General features: G+C 36.8%; 2 protein-coding genes across 4 annotated transcripts; one reads left to right on the top strand and one right to left on the bottom strand.

The window, feature by feature from the left end:
• Positions 1 to 513: 513 nt before the first annotated feature.
• Positions 514 to 8815, bottom strand: tm9sf1 (transmembrane 9 superfamily member 1). Its single transcript, XM_052596031.1, has 9 exons — positions 8666 to 8815; positions 7408 to 7628; positions 7160 to 7291; positions 6683 to 6805; positions 5450 to 5802; positions 5034 to 5188; positions 3711 to 3896; positions 3287 to 3560; positions 514 to 1692 (listed from the first exon to the last, which is right to left on the bottom strand). Exons 2-9 carry the CDS (start codon positions 7618 to 7620, stop codon positions 1299 to 1301), a joined length of 1830 nt encoding a protein of 609 aa, XP_052451991.1. The 5' UTR covers positions 7621 to 7628; positions 8666 to 8815; the 3' UTR covers positions 514 to 1298.
• On the top strand, positions 8805 to 12900 carry fen1 (flap structure-specific endonuclease 1). 3 transcript variants are annotated; one of them, XM_052596035.1, is made up of 12 exons: positions 8805 to 8953; positions 9511 to 9620; positions 9741 to 9843; positions 9992 to 10094; positions 10906 to 10969; positions 11050 to 11159; positions 11245 to 11381; positions 11484 to 11550; positions 11644 to 11775; positions 12077 to 12228; positions 12402 to 12516; positions 12677 to 12900. In XM_052596035.1, the coding sequence occupies exons 2-12, from the start codon at positions 9539 to 9541 to the stop codon at positions 12743 to 12745; spliced, it is 1134 nt and encodes a 377-aa protein (XP_052451995.1). In that variant the 5' UTR covers positions 8805 to 8953; positions 9511 to 9538; the 3' UTR covers positions 12746 to 12900. The 3 variants fall into 3 exon arrangements, with proteins under 3 accessions (XP_052451995.1, XP_052451996.1, XP_052451994.1); XM_052596036.1 differs by lacking the exon at positions 8805 to 8953 and adding an exon at positions 9077 to 9352; XM_052596034.1 differs by lacking the exon at positions 8805 to 8953 and adding an exon at positions 9078 to 9262.
• The last annotated feature ends 968 nt before the right edge of the window (positions 12901 to 13868 follow it).

Here is a 13868-nt window from a genome sequence, read left to right as displayed (position 1 = left end):
CTTTGCAACGTACATGGTGCCAATGGCCCTCTTAACAGCATGAAGAACAACACAGTTATTGATAAATCGTGAAGAATGCTTGAAAAGTGCTCTTTTAATAATGACTGAAAAGCTGACTGCCGCACTATAATTCATGGCAATCTGACAATGAAGCCGTCAACACTGAAAGTTGAATTTCTTCTTTACATCGTGACTATACTGTTACATTTGAGGATTCATGAGCGTATACAGAACTCGTTAATAAAAAAAATCTTGGAAGTTAGTGGATACTAACTTAAATGCCTCTGACCAGCCATTGCGTTCAAGAAATGAACAATGTCTGTTATTGGTTATGTTGCTCTATGTTATAGTGGGTACTTGTTACTGTATTTTTGATCAAATAAATAGAGCCTTGGTTAAAGATACTTTTCAAAAACATGAAACATTTCAGCAAGAACGTACATCAAAAGTTCAAGCCATTTCTGAGAGTGAGCTTCAAATCAATTTACACATTTTCAATAGACACCACCAATGTTGCTTTTTACCCACATTTATTTCTCTTACCGTAATAAAAGTGACTATTGAAAACAGTATATTTACATTGCAACAGTTCACAGCTGATGGCGACTTTAGAGCATGATATTGCTTCCACAATCAATTCTTCATTTCTTTAGCTTGCCTGTGTTAAACTTTCCTTCCAAAACTACTTTTTTTTTGGTCTAAATGTGTATACTGCACCCTCTGAAAACAATAAGACACATCTCTTTACCCCAAAGATTAGAATATCCTTCCATAAAACCAAAATCCTCCTTTAATCATCAAGTAAACCCACCTACAGTACATACAAACGCTTCTCCTAACGCTTCATCTCCTCAATAGTTTTATGAAACATAGATAAGTATGAAGGCCTCCGATTTGTTCCCCTTATGTTTTGAAACTGACATTTAATCATTCACTACATCAACAAAATCCGAAACAGAACTTTCAAGTATTGGATACTTGGTAAGCAACATTTAAAATATAATAAAGCGGTTCCATTCAGCACAAACGATGTTATACGTCTGTATTCGATGTGCATATAATCTAGCAACTATATATAGCTATATGAATTAAGTATCAGGGTGTTGGTGAGCAAAATAAAATATTAAATTAGTCTTTAGTCAGTCACATTGTCTGTTCCCTATTCCTCGTAAGATTGGCATCAATAGTTTTGATAGTTTAACATACTTCAGCATCACAAAACCTGCTCATGCAGGGCTCCATGAGGACCTGGTCCACGAGTCTCTTCCCCATACGAGGAAACTTGAGAAGAAACAAACTCAGTCCATCTTAAGGCTACGGTAGATGTAACGAATAAAAGCCAGAGAAGCCCAGAAGGAGACCGTTCCCAGCATGAGCGAGAACACAAACGCAGTGAGCAAGGAATATCCGAAGAATTCGACGCTCTGCACAAGGCCGCTCATGTTGGAGCGATTGTGGTAGTAGAAGAGTGAGTAAACAAATATGAAGATGCCAGTGGAGCCGGTGCTAAGAACACTTCTCCACCACCAGCGGTAGTCCTCGCCTGACAGCAGGAAGTAGGTGAGGGCCACAGAGATGCAGGCGCCCACCGAGAGCAGGATGGCAAAGACGCACAGCAGAATGCCGTAGAGAGTGTAGTGTTCACGACCCCACGCCGTGGCAAAGATGTAGTACAGCTCTACTGAGATGGCACTGCAAAGTCCAGCAGAAAAAAAAGGAAGAGTGATTAATATAATATTTAAAAAATACATAAATCATATATACAGTCAAACCAAAAATTATTTATACACCAGATATCATTTTTTATATTTTTTTTACTAGTGGGTTCAGGAGACTATAGTTCATTTATGTATGTGGGGATAGCAAAATAAAGTAAACTTTGACATATTTTACCCCAAAATTCTTAATACAGTTTATTATGTCATTTTTTTTATAACATTTTCTAAACTATAGTGAATAAACTGTGATAATGTGAAAATGTTTACTTGTCTGAATAAATTTAGGTTTTACTGTATTTCTATTATATATAAATTATTTTTTAAACATTATATTATATATAATAGCATACAACAGAGGCACGCTGTGTGTGACTAATATAATACAATATAATATAATATAAACATATTATATTATTGTAAGTCTCTAACATAATTTGTAAAAAATGTTCTCTCATGTAATATTATATTGAAATGTTTAGTATTTATATTTAATATATAATAATATAAGATTTTTTTAAATATATTATATACATTTACTTGCATCTTTTCAAAAATACAAATATATTATATTTGTTTATTTATTTTTTAATAAATGTAAAACCGTAAATAGTGTTTTTAATCCTTAAACACACAAAACTCTGTATAGCTATCCCTTTGAAGACATACATTGACACAAATGCAATCTTTAGCTTCTAACCCTTAACCTACCCATCAGAACCCTCAGTGCCTTACCCTTACCCTAACCTAACCTTTACCTAATTATAACCTGACCCCTAAAAAACATTCATCTTTTGCATCTCTCCTGTGTCTGACAAACCCAATTCAGGTCTTGGATTCTCTACTTATGAGCTGATGATCTGAATCAGGTGTGTTTGATGAAGGTGACATGGAAACAGTGTTGGGGGGCCTCCAGGACTGTGGTTGGGAACCACTGCTTTAATAAAGGGGTCTCAGAAAGTGAAGACCAGCCCAAAGATCCTCACTTTACAAATTTGTCCTCACTCCGATGGTCTAAAATTCAAACTAGCCCTCACAAAGATAGCTGTACAAGTACACACACACATGTTGTAGAGCGAATTATTAAAGGGCTGGTTGACTGTTTTTTTTTTCTTTTTAAGTTTGATAGTGTTTAAGGGGTGCAGTATAACGTGTTAATATTTAGTTTTTTTTATACACATAATTTTTCACATAATGTACCTTTATTCCACACTCAGTCCCTTCTCCTTTAAACAACTCTTCCTGTTGTCTAAAAAAAAAAAATAAAACACACTAGCCCCCTTTGTTTCATGTTCCTGGGGGCGGAGTTTATGTAAATGTCTGGGAAGCAACTCGATGTGGACCCTACAAGCCTTTTTGTAGGCATTTAACTGCCAGAATTTTAAAGGAAGGAAGATATCTATGTTTGCATTGAACTTTCAGCATCATCACAGATATTGGCATATCGTTTATGCTCAAACAGCAACAATACAGATGAAATAGCTTTAAAAGAGAGACATCACAATCAACCACCCCTGTAAAGAAAAGATTCCACTGTCTGTAAACCTTCTGCAGAGATGCACAGCTCTTACCTGAAAGGCAGGAAGCCTCCGATGGCCATGTGCACGGCCGTGTGTTTGTACCAGGGCTGCTGGGGGATCTGACGAGCTATGTTACGTGTGCGACACGGGGCCTGGAAGTTGCCTGCTCTGTTCTTTCCAACAATCCCACCAATAACGGTGAGAGGGAAACCCACCAGCACCCAGGCACCAAGCAGCAGGAGCACGGTGGTGGCAGGAAGGGCCTGAGTCGAGCCACTCCACCAGTGAACAGAGTTCACCACGCTCCAGGTGAAAAACAGAGGGGCTAAACGCATCAGAGAGAGATAGAAATGAGAAGAGAGTGGGCAAAATGTCAGTTACTTCTGCTTATGAAAGCACTGTAATTATGACAGGCTTTATTTGGAATACAATACAAAAAAAAAAAATCATACTGCAGAAGAGTGTTGTGTCTCACCAGAGAAGAGCGCTGAGGTGAGGATAATATTCCAGACCCAGCGCTGGCCCTGAATCTGTGTGTAGAAGCTGCAGGAACAGTAACCTGACACACAGCTGGTCAGAGCGTACAATACAATCGCTGCCGAGTTTATGGCGCCATGACGATGGACATTAAACATCCCCAGCAGAGCCATGACAATGATTCCTGAAGAAACCAGGAAAGAGGATCCAGAAGTGAGGGTGTTACCTGAAGGTCATGTTCTTCTTATCTCTCTTCTAATTTTTGTCCCAGTTCTCAACTGCTTCCACCTCTCAGTTCAATATTTAAGCACTTCATTGCTACAATCGTTTTAGATAAATATTGCTAAATCAGCTAAACAAATCTGTCGCATGGGTATATTTGTAGAAATAGCCAACAATACACTATATGGGTCAAAATGATTGACTTTTCTTTTGTGCCAAGAATCATTAGGACATTAAGCAAAGATCATATTCCATGAAGTTATTTTGTACATTTCCTACCGTAAATATATAAAAACGTAATTTTTTAATAACTCAGATTCCAGATGTTCAAATAGTTGTATCCCGGCCATATATTGTCCCATCCTAACAAACCATACAACAATGGAAAGCTTTTTTTTTTTTTTTTTTCACATTTCAGATGGTGTATACATCTTATTTTACAAAAATTGGCCCTTATGACTGGTTTTTGTGGTGCAGGGTCACAAGTAACAGAAAAAAAAATAATAATATTAAAGAGGTCATGAACTTCCTTTATAATTTTGTACTGTTCTCTGAGGTACACTTATAAAGTTATCATTTACATCCAAAAAAGAAAAAAAGAAAAAGATAAACATAATTTAGAAGTAATAGGCTAAATTCTGTCCTGTTTAGGCCCCTTTTTCTGAACGTTCATAGGTGTAGCAGATTGTAGACTCGGAAGTAATAGCTGTGTATGTTTGACAGCCTACATCCTTCACAGATGGATGGTGATGAATAAATGCATAAATGCTCAGAACACATCAACTAAAGACTAATGAGAGAGATTTGATTTCTAAAACTTACAGGATGTTTTTATAGTACATTGACCTCTTACATGTCAAAAGATCAAGGGAATTTTGATTTCTCAGTTCATGATCACTTTAATATGATTAATAGTAAAATTATTTAAAATGACAAATTCATTAATAATATTACACAATATTATTGATAATACAATACTATACAATCATTATTTTAGTATTATATTATTTTATGTTATTTAGTAACATTTTTATTAATAAAGTTTTGAAATGGAGAAGCAATTCTGAATTTTTATATTCTGTAATGTAGTGTGTCCTACCTGTGGCCAGAGTTAGAAACTGCGCCCCGACTCCTAGTACGGCACACAGGAGACTCTTATACTGTGGGAAGCGAAAGACATCCGTGTGGATGATTTTCCATCCGTTATCCCCCTGATCCAGGTCGTCACAGCTGCCATCTTCCTCCACATTATACCTGTACACACACACAGCGACCGCTGATCATTAATGATTTCTGGGTAATAGGTGCTGTTCCCTCCTCTTCCCCAATATGGATAATTTGTTGCAAAAAATACTGCCTATTTCATTGCTACTTATCATAGAGTTACTATGCTAATAAATTAACATATCAACAATTAAAGTATGCAGTTTAAGGCGGCCAAGCAAAATAACAAATTGCAAATACCCATGTGATCAAGTGACCTGTTTGGAAAGGTGACGTCAGATACACCCTCACCTGGCGAAGTCATTCTTCAGCACCCTCATGAGGATGATGATGACGAAGCCCAGCAGCAGCACCACCAGCACTAGTGAGTTGATGATGGACAGCCAGTGGATCTCCAGAGTCTTAGGAAAGAAGGAATAGTCTCGAAGGCGCTCCGCCCTGCGGGAATGGGGCAGAGTGCTCTCGAACCAGCGCACGCTGTAGGTGTGAGTGACCGTCAGACCACCGCTGCTGACACCATGGCCTGCCCCTCCCACACCCTCCTCTAACGGCTCCGGCTTCACGTCCTTCACAGACACGTTGGCGAAGATCACAGAGTCGCCGTTGTACTCTATATTGAAGTCCAAGTGTGTCCACAACCCCACCTGTTGTACCAAAACAGTGAATAAATAAACTTTGTTACTTGAAATTAAATAAAATTACAAAGAAAAACTTCAAACTTATCACAATTTAGCTAGTTCCCAAGGAAACATTTTTCATATTCATTTAGTTTAAGTTGTACTAAAATAACAAACTCTAAAACTGCAATAAAAACAGTTAGTGGACAATTCATGTAAATATTACTAGAAATAGTAATGTACGTAATATTTTAACTATAATATACACTACTATTCAAATGTTTTCAATACGGTCAATCTGCTTTCTATTTTAACATATTATTACTTGAAATGTTTATTCCTGTAATGCAAAGGTGAATTTTCAGCAGCCATTACTTCAGTTTTCAGTGTCACATGATCCTTCAGAAATCATTCTGATTCGCTGCTCGAAAAAACATTTATTATTATCAATGTTGAAAACAGCTGCACTGCTTAACCTTTTTTTTTGGAAACGGTGAACATTCTTCATAACGATTATTTAATGAACAGAAATTTAAAAAGAACATAATTTATTTGATATTTATGTAACATTATCAATGCCTTTACAGACACTTTTCATCAATTTGATGCATCGTTGCTGAATAAAAGTAGAAGTTTCAAAAAGAAAAAATCTTACTGACATTAAACTTTTGAAAAGTAGTAATATTTTAAAACTAACGATGTTTTAGTATTGATATATTGACTACCTGTGACTAGTCACACCACTTCTTGTTCTTTTGTTGGTTTTGATAGATTCTATTGTCCTCATTTGTATTTTGTTTCTTGACAAACAATTATTCTTAAATATTCTTCTCTAATGTAATGAAAAACATACATTTTTACTTGTGTCTAAGCACTTTTTGTGTGCTTTTAACAGAGACATAAAGACCTTGTGGCTGTGAGGCAGGAATCCACTCTCTTCCATGTATCCCACAAAACCCAAGATGGGAATGTCATCTAGGACAAACTCGAAGTAATACAGCTCCTCGATTGCCTCTCGCAGCTGATCCACCTGTAGTTTCAAAAATGCATAAAATCTGAGACATCAGAAAGAATTCCATTCCCCTAAGGCTCTGCCGTTTCCTCTTTCACAACATGGAAATTTGATAAATCCTGCCCGCGGATGAGCTGGCTTCCTACAGAGTTTAACTCCAACCCTTTAACACACCCTTTACTATCATTCTCAACTGAACCTGAAAACCTTGACTAGCTGGTTCAGCTGTGTTTGATTAGAGCTGGAGCAGGATGGAGAATCCCTGCCATGAAAGCAAACACTTCTTTTTTCATCATTTTTCATCATTTCCCATCACACAAATAAATCCTAAACATCTCTGATGAAAACATTCGAATAGGACTGCATTGCTACCTCTTTCTCGGAGAGGGTGAGCTTGCATAGCGTCTGTCTCTCAGAGTTTTCCTTGAAGTGGATGTTGTAAAGTGATTCAGCCATGCGGTCTCCATCTAACACCTCTCCCAGACTCAAGGCTTTATGACGAACCTGCAAACATGTCAATCTAATAGTTAATCATAACAACTTGTATTGGACCATAAGGTCATAAAGCAAGCACACTAAAAGATCAAGATAACGCTGATTAGTGTAGTTCACGCGCTCACCTCTTTAGGTCTACAGACTGGCAGGGTGTAATAGTGATAGGTTTCCTGGGGGTTATGATACGGACCAACTTTGTTAACGTACAGGACCACCGGATCGCCTTGCTTGTAACTGACTGTCCAGACGAAGTGAGGCAGCAAGCACAGGACCAGCACACAGAGCCTCATGGATCGACCAGCGACACACGGGCCTGAACATTCGAGTCTTGCTGTCATGACAACACCTGTCAGAATGTAAAAGGGGTCAGCAACTAAGCAAACAACAAAAAACATTTCCATACAGTAATTACTTTAAGTGCTTGAAACATCTATAATTAGATTCCATTTAGAACTATTTTCTATTATTTTTACTTGACTGAATTTAGAGACTATGTGAAATATCAACAAAAACACAATCATGATTTTTCATTTTAGGATGAACTAATAATTTTAAAGAAATGGCCACAGCACCTAAAATAAACAATCTCTCTTAATCATTTATATACATTTAATCATTTACATTTTTACAATTCATGCAAATATATACTACATGCTAGACTTGTTAAAACATATAAAAGCATTTTAAATGGCTAATAATATTACTATTATTAGGTCTTTTTTTTTTTTTTTTGCTTAATCATGTATTAACTAGATAAAATATTGCTGTTATAAAATTCAGATGTGTTGGAAAATGTGTGGGGGAAAATCTGAATTAAATTTTGAGAAGAACGATTCCTTTAAGAGAAAATAATTATTTATATTTATATATTAGTTTTAAAATTTGATTATTGTAAAAAAAAAAAAAAGCACATGATAGATCAAGTACATGTAAGACTTCACTGATACAATTACATAATTATTGCAAGTACAACATGCAAATGAATGAATGAGCAATAAATCAGGGTTACTTAATATTAGAGAGTTATTTTGCAATGTAATTGCATAAATAAGCCCGGAGTTAAATAAATTAACAACATATACTTATTATAGTGTTGGGGAGTGGCTTAGTTGCTTGTTGCTTGTAATTATGCCTAATTAACCGTCATTACTAGAGAAAGCAGTCCACTGTAAAATAAAGTGCTACTTAAATCAGATTTTGTTGAGTGCAACAAATAGAACCATCTCTCCAACGTCTTAAATAAACAGATATAGTTTGTATCTTTCAGGCATAAAGAAATGATACACAAATCAATCAGTCTGCAGTCTGATTTAAAAGCACTATAAATCATCTTCGCCTGCTTAGATGCTTGAAACACTTCCGCATCAGAGAAACGTAACAGACCTGTTTCGGAGGCTTCCTCGGAAGCGCTTCTTTCTTTTCAAAATCCAGTCAACAGCACTCTCGTATGTGTAATATCATATCTGGAGATCGCCAGGGGTTAGAAGATATCCGAACTTTTCTTTTAGGCGATGAAACAGCAGAGAGGTCGAGATCAGCAACGGCGCACAGCGAATCCACGTCACCTTAAAAAATAAAAACACCCTTCTTGTGATCTTCCGGGGTGGGCGGGACTACAACGCTATACCTGCACAAGCTTTCGACAAGTCTCTGCATCATTAATTAACTGCTGTAAGTGAGATTTCAATGAGATAAAACGTTTATCGTGCATTTTAAGAGGTGATAAGCGTTACTGGGAAATTTCTTCGCTCTCATTGATGTCTTGCCAGTCTAGACTAATCGATCGAGATGCACGTTCTGTTGGTCTCCCTTGCGAAGGCTGAACTAGACAATTTTGAGAAGTCGATTCTATCGTCTGCCACATGAATTTGACTATTCATGCCTGAATTAGATTCGCGCGAAATTGATAGCAGTTTTTGGCGCGGTTGTGTTTGTGTCTATGACTGAGTGAAAGGCAAAGAGCTGAAACTTTTTTTTTTGGTAAGTGTTTTTTGTTTTTGTTTTTACGTTTTGCAGTTTGTAAACCGCTTGTGCAAATACACGGCGCGTGTAATCCGCTTTATCATACACGTGAGGGTTTTTACATTTTAGATGCTTGTGGTTTTCTTCATTCTTTACTATTCACACTTGATGTATGAGCTGCTCCGTGTTTTTTCTTTCTAACTTACCCTTAACTGTGTCAAAACATACTTCATGCATTTAATTTCTATGGATTTTAATTATTTCAGATTTCTGATAATTGCATAGTTTATCACAATGGGAATCCATGGACTTGCAAAGCTCATTGCAGATCACGCGCCTTCAGCCATCAAGGAGCAAGATATTAAAAACTACTTTGGTGAGGCTAACTATTATTTAAACATTATTCTTTGGATTATTTTAACTGAGAAAATCAAATGTAGTATATTTAAGTGTTTACACCATGTATTTGTGTATTTTATTGTATGCATGTGTGCAGGCAGGAAAATTGCTATTGATGCGTCCATGTGCATCTACCAGTTCTTAATCGCGGTCAGACAGGACGGGAATGTGTTGCAGAATGAAGATGGAGAGACCACTAGGTATGTAGAGTTGTCTGCTATCATTTGAACAAGTCTGCATGAAAACATGACGAGCTGATTGAGTTCAAAGTGTATGCTTTGATTTTCTAACCTTGTGCCAGATCACGTTTGCATGTTCCTAATATTGGCGTGTCCTCTGTCTCCCCAGCCACCTCATGGGGATGTTCTACAGGACCATCCGAATGCTGGAGAGCGGCATCAAGCCAGTTTATGTGTTTGATGGCAAGCCACCTCAGCTGAAGTCAGGAGAAGTGCGTCAGAAACTGTCATTCTAATGAAATATCTCAACTGAAATAAGCAGCGACTCTGACCTGGAAACAGCATTGCTTAAATCACTATTTAAATTGATATTTAATTTGCATGACGGCTAAAAAATGCAGCTGTGCCAGAAATTCACTGTAAATACATTGAGGCAGTTATTCAGATATTGCAGGATATTAGTTTGACTTGCAATGCAACCGTATATTTTATTTACTGATTTACTGTCATGTTAATATACCAAACTACTTAAACTACCAAAATCAGCTTTTTACTCTAATCATAAACATCCGGTATTACAGAAAACCACCTGATGAATCTTTGTCATAAGTTGCCTGTCTATAAAACATGACATTATATACCCGGGTGAGATAGACAGTAACACTAAAATAATGCAATAAAAATTAACTAAATGACTAATGAAACGCAAATCTTGCTGAACAGTTAATAATAATAAGAGGATACAATTATGTACACTAGTCAACATTTGAAGTGGATCAAAGCCTTCATAATCATTGTCCTAAAACCAAAATGCGTTCTTGTTTTAAGAAAACTTTGAACTTTTTTGATCCACAACAAATGTTGACTATATATTTAATAACTATGTGAGATTTCATTCAGGAATTTATGGGAATGTCCTTTTACACCTTTTCTCTGTAAATTAGTTACATTTACCTATCTTTACAGTATAGAGGCATAAAATGCAGTGAATTTTTTTTAAAGATTTTTAGATGACGTAACTTGGTTAACTAACAGATGTTCTGCTGTTTATGAGAAGATATCTTTTTATTTGAACCCCTACAGCTGGAGAAGAGAGGCGAGAGACGAGCAGAGGCTGAGAAACTTCTAGCTCAGGCACAAGAAGCAGGTACAGACACTTTCAAGAAGACATGCTTTTTAAAAAAAATAATTCTTTGACATGGATCCTAATTCTAAGATTTCTCCCAGGTGAACAGGAGAACATTGACAAGTTCAGTAAGCGACTAGTGAAGGTTACCAAACAACACAATGACGAGTGCAAGAAGTTACTGACTTTAATGGGAGTCCCTTACATTGAGGTACTGCCACAGTCATTGACAGCAAACTGCACAGAATTATCTTTGATCATGGATGTAAGTAAAAATGTTTACCTTGCATGTTAAGGCTCCATGTGAGGCCGAGGCGAGCTGTGCTGCTCTGGTGAAATCAGGGAAGGTTTATGCCACAGCGACTGAAGATATGGACGGTCTGACGTTTGGAACAACAGTCCTGTTGAGGCATCTAACAGCCAGTGAAGCTAAGTAAGTATAGATACACTTAATATCTGAAAATATTTGTTGATGTAGACATTTGGATATATTATAGTCATGGAGAATTGAGGGCTTTTTATTTCTTCTTCCTAGAAAACTCCCAATCCAAGAGTTTCATTTCAGTCGTATTCTGCAGGAAATGGGTCTGACACATCAACAGGTAAGACATTCACTTTTGTATATACATTTCTGCCTAATTATATATGTGTCAGTTCTTTTCTAATTGCTGATTATGTTTGAATGTCTTCCTCAGTTCATTGACCTGTGTATCCTCCTGGGCTGTGACTACTGTGGCACTATAAAAGGAATCGGACCCAAGAGGGCCATTGATCTCATTAAACAGCACGGCTCCATTGAAGAGATCCTTGAGAATATTGACCCAAATGTGCGTTTATTTAAATTAAGGGATTTGCTTACTGTCAAAATGTTGCAGTCTCATCCAGGATCATGTACTTGCATTGTGCCCTCTAGTGGCAGATAGTGTATTGCTTAGTCAGAAAATATATTTGTGTATTTGCAATTTACTATAATTAACCCTTAAGATAAGATAAGATAACCCTTATTGATCTTGGCTAAAATGCGAACCAAAACATATTTGTGTGCTTAAATAATAATAGCAGCCTATAACCACTACCTCCTCTTTTAGATGGTCTTTACAATGTGATATTTCTTGTTTTGTGTTGCAGAAGCACCCAGCTCCAGAGGACTGGCTGTATAAAGAGGCTCGGGGTCTCTTCTTGGAGCCCGAGGTCATTGACGGCCCCTCAGTTGATCTGAAGTGGAATGAACCTGACGAGGATGGACTGATTCAGTTCATGTGTGCTGAGAAACAGTTCAGGTACAAAGCAACCAAAGATTAATCAGTCTTAAACTAGAAACCACTAGGGGGCAGGTAAGGGAAACCTGTTGTGCTGTGAGAAGGAGCAAATCGAAAGGCAGTTGTTCTCCTGTATTTGTGGTTCTCACAGCTGCAGAATGTTTTTCAAATGTGTTAAAATTGTGTGTTGCCAGTGAGGATCGTATCCGTAACGGCTGTAAGAAAATCATGAAGAGTAGACAAGGGAGCACCCAGGGAAGACTGGACACATTCTTCACTGTAACTGGATCGATCTCCTCCAAGCGTAAGGTAGGAGGAAGTAATAATTAAAACTGTTGTATTACTATATTGAAAACTAATACAGGAATTTATATAATATAGGAATTGTGCATGTCTGTCTTCATTAATCAGTGATTGGTTTATCTGTTTAAAGAGAAACAGTAATTTCGATTTTTTTTTTATATTACAGGAGCCTGAAATAAAGGGATCTGCTAAAAAGAAGCAGAAGACGCCAGGCAAATTCAAGAAAGGCAAATGAAAGCGATTTCAGCTAGAGGAGTCCAGAGCTTGTAGTGTCATTAACAGTCAAAACATGTCTGATTACGGAACAAAACACAAGAACAGTTAAAAATGTTTTAAATGCCCCATTTTCTTTTTCTATATTATCTTAAATAAAGATAAATATTTAATCATGTGTTTTGTTTTCATTTGGTTGCAGAAACGCAGTCTGAATTAGTTCACTTTTCTTTGTGTTAAGGTATGTAAATAGGCTGTTTACCTGAATATTTGTATTTGTTCCTGGCAATACTGCTGGTTAAACCTGTAAAATTTGTTACCTTCCCGGATCTGTAAGCACTATGCTACAAAACTTCATTATTTCAGATTTCTGAAGCTTCTCTGTTCTCTGTGGTTGGGCTGATGAACAGGTTTGCACAAGGAAGTACAACAGACCATTGTTTAAGGTAGAAAAAAACTTGCATGATATTCTAATGTTGAAGTACAGAAGTGATATTATAGTTTAGTAGTATGTTTTACAGACTTTGGTGACTGGTTCATTTTAGTGTGGTAATGCTTCCCCTTTTAAAAGTACATGTTTGAAGTCTTGGAAATAGTTAATCTCTGCATCATAACGGTCAAAAAAAAACAGCCAGGATAACAAAAAAACTTCTGAAAGTGGACTTCTGTTTTACTCTGATGAATGATGGACTGTAATGTTGTAGGTAAGGCTGTTCTGTCATTGTCTCTGAGCTCAGATCAGTTCAGATTTAAATTTGTGCTGTCCCAACGATTAATGACGATTGTGTGAACTGTTTATAATGTATATGTAAATTCACAAGGATGCATGTATATATTTACAAAAAATTGTTTTAATTATATTTGTATATAGTATAAAATATATGAAAATAAAACGCATATATATATAAACCCGATACCAAAACTACAAATTGTGAGTAAAAAGGGAAGGTGGAAGAGGAAGATGCGACAAAGATCTAAGACAGTTGAGCAACTAGAAGCCTGTATTAGACAAGAATGTGTCATTCCTATTCCTAAACTTGAGCAACTTGTCTCCTCAGTCCCCAGAGGTTTGCAGACTGTTATAAAAAGTAGAGGGGATGCCACACAGGGGTAAACATGGCCTTGCCCCAACTTTTTTTGAGACT

The sequence above is a fragment of the Carassius gibelio genome, chromosome B24 (genome assembly GCF_023724105.1).
Source record: "Carassius gibelio isolate Cgi1373 ecotype wild population from Czech Republic chromosome B24, carGib1.2-hapl.c, whole genome shotgun sequence".
Taxonomy (NCBI): domain Eukaryota; kingdom Metazoa; phylum Chordata; class Actinopteri; order Cypriniformes; family Cyprinidae; genus Carassius; species Carassius gibelio.
Note: the sequence above shows the minus strand (reverse complement) of the source record. Positions and strands in the feature narration are given on the sequence as shown.

Bases quoted from the DNA above. Each gene is read 5' to 3' on its own strand.
- tm9sf1 (XM_052596031.1), bottom strand. From the start codon at position 7,620: ATGACAGCAAGACTCGAATGTTCAGGCCCGTGTGTCGCTGGTCGATCC. The intron at 5,803-6,682 runs GTCTTTATGTCT...TTGGTACAACAG, and splicing joins TCCTGCCTCACAGCCACAAG to GTGGGGTTGTGGACACACTT. The intron at 3,897-5,033 runs GTAGGACACACT...TGGTTTCTTCAG, and splicing joins GTTTCTAACTCTGGCCACAG to GAATCATTGTCATGGCTCTG.
- fen1 (XM_052596035.1), top strand. From the start codon at position 9,539: ATGGGAATCCATGGACTTGCAAAGCTCATTGCAGATCACGCGCCTTCA. The intron at 10,095-10,905 runs GTGCGTCAGAAA...GAACCCCTACAG, and splicing joins CTCAGCTGAAGTCAGGAGAA to CTGGAGAAGAGAGGCGAGAG. The intron at 11,551-11,643 runs GTAAGACATTCA...TGTCTTCCTCAG, and splicing joins TGGGTCTGACACATCAACAG to TTCATTGACCTGTGTATCCT.